This window comes from Atta cephalotes, assembly GCF_000143395.1.
Source record: "Atta cephalotes unplaced genomic scaffold scaffold00001, whole genome shotgun sequence".
Taxonomy (NCBI): domain Eukaryota; kingdom Metazoa; phylum Arthropoda; class Insecta; order Hymenoptera; family Formicidae; genus Atta; species Atta cephalotes.
Genome location: NW_012130065.1, coordinates 5478879 through 5486809, shown reverse-complemented (window position 1 = coordinate 5486809; position 7931 = coordinate 5478879). Strand labels below are relative to the sequence as shown.

General features: G+C 29.5%; 1 protein-coding gene across 1 annotated transcript; it reads right to left on the bottom strand.

The window, feature by feature from the left end:
• Window positions 1–2447, bottom strand: LOC105618136 (odorant receptor 22c-like). The gene is made up of 3 exons (XM_012199681.1): window positions 2304–2447; window positions 1245–1956; window positions 1–305 (listed from the first exon to the last, which is right to left on the bottom strand). The coding sequence occupies exons 1-3, from the start codon at window positions 2445–2447 to the stop codon at window positions 1–3; spliced, it is 1161 nt and encodes a 386-aa protein (XP_012055071.1).
• Between the last annotated feature and the right edge of the window lie 5484 nt (window positions 2448–7931).

Here is a 7931-nt window from a genome sequence, read left to right as displayed (position 1 = left end):
TTACACATCTATCATCACTCTGAGAACGGAAAGGTAGGAGCCTGTAGCTTTCAGAATTTCTTTGAATGAAAATAAGTTCATCGGCAAGAATTTTCCAGCTGTTGTTTGATGAGGCAACTTTCCTCGAAGTATCACCATAGGTAGATCTTTCATTATTTTTACATCAAAATCGTACCATGGACTATCATAAGCGCTGTACGCGATCCTTCCAGTTACATTCTCCAGTTGATCTCCAGCATAGCAATAAAGATACAGTTGCACCAACATCGTCAGAATTAAAACAACGTGTTTTATTGCTGCAATATTATCGTTTAATTTCAACGATATTATTAATTGCATACCTAAAAATAAATTTTAAATTATTATGATAAAACTTATAATAATTTTTTAATATATTTAAAACAATACCAATAATTTTATTTTTAACATTTTATTTATTTAAATTTCAATTTAACATTTTATTTATTTAAATTTCAATTTAACATTTTATTAATTTAAAATCTTTATATTTTAAAATGTAAGTACACATTCTTGGTTTTTCAAGAATGTATTTATTTTTCACAGAACGCTATATCGATACGTAAACTTTACATCACTTATACACTTAAATTTTATGTATAGATGAACGAGTTCATTAAGCTATATGCCTAGTGATCATTAGGTCTAATCTATCATATTAAAAGCTAAACAAACAAAGATGAGTTTTTCAAAATTCTTGAGCAAGTATGATAGACACATTTGCTTTTTCAGAAAATATCTAAATGTAATAACTTGAGAGATTTTATCTTTTATTTTCTCATTTTGTAATATTTTTATCATTTTTTAATCTTTATTTAATATTTTATCCTTGCTAAATTATGAAATTCTTTATTAAAATAGCTACAATCTCGACATGTTAGCTAATATTAATTTAAAAATTTTAAACTTTAAAAAGTCAAATTGTGTAAAAGAAAAAATGGTGAAGTTTAATATGTAATATTATAAGTTAATAAATAGTATGCAATAATAACATTACATCACAGAATTACATTTATCTTATCAATTTACAGTGAAAATATTAAATGATTTATGTATGTTTGTTACATAAGAAGTTTGTTACATAATAAATAGTCTTGTAAATTATAACTAATATATAGTTCTAATATATAAAACACAATCATTTTTGTCAAGGGAAGCTCATTGTATTATAGTGCATAATAAGATATATATTTTTAAAAATAATTTTAAAATCACGAAAATAATACCTTCTACACAAAGCAACAGCACGCTCATTGAAACCTGTGTTAAGATAGCCATATTAAAAGCATACTCAAAATTATCAGCTAGTCTTATTAAATGGCAATGTCTGATAATTAACATCCGTATCTTCCTTTTGCAGTTTTGTTTTTCCATTTCGATGCCAGCAAAATCCATTTGCAATACTTCAAACTGCCCACATAGATGCATCGCGAGACCAAAGAAAAAACCATCATTTCCGCAATGCGAGGTAGCATTGACGAAAATCTGTGCCGCTTGCAGTAACAGGACGCAGCTATAGGTAATCGTTGGTAGCGATCCAAAAACGCAATAGGTTGCTAGAAAATACGTTGTTACCATCGTGTCATTATCATTCGCCTTGGAGACGTTTAGCCAAGGTATCAAACTGTCGAACGGTACGGCCATAAAGAGAAACGAGACTCCCGATGCATAGCCCAGATATAATATCGTCAAAGATACCACTCTGCCGATATGGGTGTACCTCATCATAACTTCCCGTTGTTGTTTATTTCGAGACATCGACCAGTCATCGATAATGGAAGTCACCAGGATGTAAGTATGCTTCCAGGTGAAGCGGATGACAAGAAGCTTAGAAAGACTGACGACAGATGAGAGGTCCATTAGAAAAGCCTCCATCATGTCCTCAGTATCGAGGCACTGCCAATATGTTTCCAGAGATAGGCTGCCAATAGTACTGATCTAATCGCGAAAGGGACTGCGTTAATTCGCAATCTCTCTATTTTTAATTGCTAATTACTCAAAAGTTTAATATTTAAAACTGGATTGTTCCACCTTTCGATAAATATCAGCTCATTCTCTTGGTCTCCTATTCTCTTGTTCTCTTACTCTTTTATTCTTTTGTTTGTCCATTAGATAAATTCTCACATAGTTTATCCAAAGATGGAACATCTGGTCCTAAGTATTTTTATTAAAAAAACCATTTCCAGAAACAAAAAAAGAAATAACGACAGAATAAGATATACTTTGATAAAGATATACTTTGTATATATCATTAATTTGTTAATAATTATTTCTGTGATATTTACTTGAATCAAAATGGCTAAGGAACATCGTGCAATAGATTTGAGCTCTCCTGCGTTCAAAGGCCAAATTCCAATTATACCAAGAACTTTTTCATAAACATTTAAAGCATAATAAGATTCGTCATTCCAATTTCTTGCTTCCTTCATTATTTAGTAAAAATATCTATCTTCTTTCTAAGAATTAATTAAGAAATTTATTAAGCCTTAATGTATCACGTTCTGTATTGTATCAAGATCTTAGTCTAATTTAATCTCAGTCATAAAATCTTATTCATGTTAATATTAAAACACAGCAATGTTTTAACCCTAGAATGCAATTGATACATAAATTTTATGTATGTAAGTGAACGAAGCTCATTGAGCGCTAAATTATGTCTCTTCAATGATCATTAGAAGATCTAATCTGTCAAGCTAAATAGTAGGATAAGCGAAGATGAGCTTTTAAAAATTCTATCCATTTTTTTTATATATCAGTTTATATATCAGGCCATCTTGTGATTATCGTTGCAAAGAGCGTGATAAGTGCATGGTTTCAATTTTTAAGTATTTTTATATTATTATTTTGTTATAATATTTTATTTAATTAAATATTTTATTTATGTGTTATGAAGAGACACAGAGGCATAATTAGATTACATATTTTATATCAATTCAAGATTGAATTTGTTAGTATGCTTTTATTTTTTTCTTTTATTTTAAGTTAATAATTAAATTATTTGTGTTTATAAAAGGCTAAATTATAAATATTTTGTCATTTAAAACCGTAAAATGTTTGAAAAATTTGTGTTACATTAATTAAAAGTGACCCATTTCCTTGTATATAAAAATGTCTCATGTCAGTAGCAATACTACTGGGTTGTCCGGAAAGTTCGTACCGATGAAGGAAAATTGAAATGCAGAAAATTTAAATTTTAGTATACATTTATTAAATTATATAAGTTAGTCGGCATGAACTTTCCGGACAATCCAATATATCACTCAATAACGATAATATTCTAAAGATAAAAGAATGCGCTATTAATTCGCACTATTAATAAATTTGCGAATACATGGAAACATACTTCAAACTGACAAAAAAATTACATATACTTTATTTAATGTAAATTCAATCAAAAAACAGATGCTATAATTGCGAAGAATTGTCACACACAAAGTCGAATGAAATTACTGATATCCGTTTCTCCCGATGACGTTTATTCGATTTTTTTTTACTCTGCATTGATCACGCTCCAATCTTACTATGAAGGCGCGCGGAAGCAAAGCTTTCTTTACCTACGCCGTCGAGGGCGAGGCGACTTTCTTTGATCTTTTATTCAAGTGAGAAACGACGTTGCGCCACGCGGAAAATATATCGGCACATCGAAATCACATGTTTCTATACGTTGCTTTGTAGTTTAGGACTGTCTCTAGCTACTTTTGAATTCTTACCAATTGCAGTCTCTACTAAGAGTACCTTTGAGCGAATACATGCGGTATATACAATGCGGTATATATAATGCAGTCACGTATCTTTTTCATCGTATGGCAAGAACATAAAAAGAAATACGAAAATTAATAGTGCATCACAGTCTTCTTATGCTGCGCGCTGTAATCATTATGTAACTGAAATCGAAACATATAGGTATCCTATGGCATTACATTTTGTTTATCATAAAACGTTAGTCTATCATTCTGTACTGTTGAAGTAACTGAAAGGGGACAAAAAAGGGGGATATAAGATGTCGTGCATTGTTGTAGGAAAATTGGAAACTTTTATTTCAAAATATCATAATATTGCATGCATATATTAAAATAAAATACGTTACGTCTTTATTCTAAATCAAATAAATCAATAAATTTTATGAAAGCTTGATTATAGCGACGGGAAGCGGCAGATATAATTTATAATATTGCGCAACTTAACAACTAATAATATATATTATTTATTTATCTAACAAAACACGTAGACTCGAAAGATACGCTATGGACTTTAAAATATCTTTGAACGTCATATTCATGACTATGAATTTTCCAGCTGTCAGTTGATGAGAAATACTAGCTCGCATTAGAATAATCTGAAAATCCTTGGCTAGCCAGCATCACTAATCGCAATCGTAAAGCATAACACAGTGTAGTGCTTCTCATCTCCAAGTATTACACCGGCAAATGTGTAGAATGACAATTGAATCAGCAAGAAAAAAGAAGATATTAGTGCATAATCATAAATAAATTTCCAAGATATAACGATGCAATTACATGTATTCTAGAAAACATTGAAAATAGTAAAATTTTTATTAGAATACATTATGCTTTATTAATTTATTATTTGATTTAAAAATTTTTTATAGCGCATATAACTATTTTATGATCTAAATTGAAACTTCATGTAATTACAAGTACTGCAAAAAAAATCTTTAAATTTACTAATCTTTCATTTAAAAGCACATTACCATCTGTACATATAACAGTGCTGGTAACAAATAAATACATTCACAAAACATTCGCATTAAATGGGTCCTCTATACAGTCCTCTGCCAGTCGGATAATTAAATTGGCATCTTTGGACTGCTTCGACTATTACATCGTGCCAGACATAAATTATGATATCCACGAGAATGAAGGTAAATACCGTCACGCACGTAGACATTGCATATTCCAACAAACTTTCTTATCTTTCTGCATGGCCCAATCATGGAGATGACTGTCTCGAGTTTCTTCTCGATGGATACGAGGTGTGATTAGTCTTATAAGGACTAAGGCGACAGCGGCAACGGTTGCCAGTGTGTTAATTAAGAAATTTTTTCGCTCTATTACAATGCAGGTAGATTTCGGTAAAATAAATAAACATTGAAACTACCTAGAAAATGAAAAATTGCCATGCGTATTATAACAACAATTACTGAAAGAGTCAAATTTAATTATGTATATGTATAATACAAAATTTATTATAAATGCGTTTATTTTTATTGATAGAGAGATTTACATATCAAATATAATAACAAGCATAAAGATAAGATCTATTTAATTTTTAGAATTATGTTACTATTTTATAACTGTAAATCTATAAAATTAATAATTTTTAATGAAAGAAAGAGTAAATACAAATTTCAAAGTTCATTAACATTTTAACTACGATTTGGCTAATAGAAGTGACAATTACAAATACAAAAATAATTCAGTAACTGTATTTAGCACAAAAAATGATAAAATTTTTGATAATATTTATTAAGATAACAGCATGTTTTCAAGAATCATTTAACAGTGTAGATAGAGAAATGCATAATAAGATATTCAAATATAGCAAATTAGAATAAAAGTAAAATTTGTTAAAATTAGTTAAAGCGTCTTGTTAAAATATTTGTACTAATTATAATATCAAAATAATTAACATTTCATTAAAATTTATGAAAAAGACACATAATCAGTGATTCATTTAACGATACTTGTTTCTAAGATTACAGCTATAATTCATGCATTATTCATGAGATCTATGAAAAAATATTTTTTCTTCTCACAGGCCAGATGCCGACGCAACTGAGAGCAAATCTATGCATCGATAATCTATGTCACAGTAATACCTGTATGGAAAATTATTCCGTATCCGAAAACTTCTATGACAAGTATGTGATCGTTATATTAAGGCAAAGCACGAGGAAGTATATTCATAATTTTTTTCAAAGACATCACCGTATTGCATCTTTTATTCGCGTGCGACCGCTTCCAGCCGCGTTGACTTTTCGCGAGACACCGCGGAACATAACAAAGAGATCTTTTCTTGAAAAATGTCTCACGCTACAAATGTCGTAATTTACAAAACTACCTGCTATCTTGATGTATATAATGAAGCAGGATACGGATATTATATTATAAGTAATTTAATTTAGCTAATAAAAATATTTAAATCTTGAAATCTTGCATTTCTCATAAACAATACACGTAATATATGTGTGTCAACGTTTCGGAGAAACTAGAATTTGCTTCCTAATTTTTTATTTATAAATTTTACGTAAGCTTAACTATTGCGATGGGAAGCGGGAAATGTAGTCAACAATATTGCGCAATTTCAACAACTGATAATTTATACATATATTATTTATCCATCTAGCATAACACGCAAAACTGAAAGATACGACGCCGTGGACTTTAAGATATCTTTGAACGTTATCATATTCATAACCACAAATTTTCCGGCCGTCAGTTGATGAGGAATGCTGGCTCGCATTAGAATAATCTGAAAATCCTTGGCTATACTAGCCGGTAGCTCGTACCAATCGCAGTCATAAGTGGCATAACACAATGCAGTACTCTTCATCTCCAAGTAATCACCGGCAAACGTATAAAATGATAATTGAATCAGCAAAAGAAGTAAGACGCTGATACTATGTATAATCATAGATAAATTGCCAACGGATAACGATGCAATTAATATGTATCCTAGAAACATTAGAAACTTGCAGTTTTTGGAATAGATAATATAAGATTCAATATTTTTGTCGTATTGTAAAGATTGTGATACTATAATACGAGTAGCTGTATATATGTTTTGGCTATGTTAAAATATCATTGTAAATTAAAATTTAAAAATTTTTTATTCTTTAAAATATGTATAACATACCTACATATTACATCTTTCGTGAATTAAAATAAATATTTTTTTTACTTGGATTTCTTTGCAATTTCGTACTTATGTAATATGCAACAGTAATAATTTATAGATTTTTTTTATTATATTATTCAAATATTAGTCTTTTGATATTCAAATTAAAATAAAAAAGTTACTTGAGCAAAGTTACTTGAGAAGTTACGTCGCTCAATTGTCGATGCTAATAATCACAGACTTATATAAATAGACTGCTGACTCAATATGATAGAAAGAAATAAACCTGACTTCGAGTTGTCCTTGTTTTGCTTTTCATATGCATATGTATACGTCCTGTCTGTGAGTATCGTGTGAATTTATCCATGTTTATACATGTGTGAGTGAGAGAACTGAAATATGTCGCTGCCCACTATACTGAAAAAAATCATGTCACAACGTTATGATGAAATCATAATTAAAACATGTAATGAATTGTCCCAAATTAATACGTGATTTTTTAAAATTATATAATTTGAAAAATCATATGATATTACAAATAATTTCATTCATCATGAGATTTTATAGTTATCGAATTTTAAAGAATATAATAATAAAAATTGAAGAAAAAAGAACATATATCATGTGACTTTTCAAAATACGTAATTTTAAAATCTGATTTAGAAACAATTCGTTACATAACTTATATATTTTAATTACATAATTTCATTATGCAACTGTGTGATGTGATTTTTTTTTAGGGCAGCGCTATCTTCAAAGATAAAGAAAGGTGTTAGTCTATTTATAGAAATTTGTGATAATAACGTTCTGATCTTCCAAATCTGAAGTAAAAATTTCAAAATTCAAACGATTGACTCAATATATATAAAAATTATACGTTTCGCGGGTTTTCTCCATAGTCAAATCTATTCTTGAAATGCCAACATTTCGTGAACCTTGCAGTCCACTTCATAAGAAGCAGCCTGATACTTAAATATCATGCTGCCTAATAAGTATCAGACTGCTCCTTGCTCTGATAAAGAATTGGCATTTCAAGAATGGATCTAGACACGGAG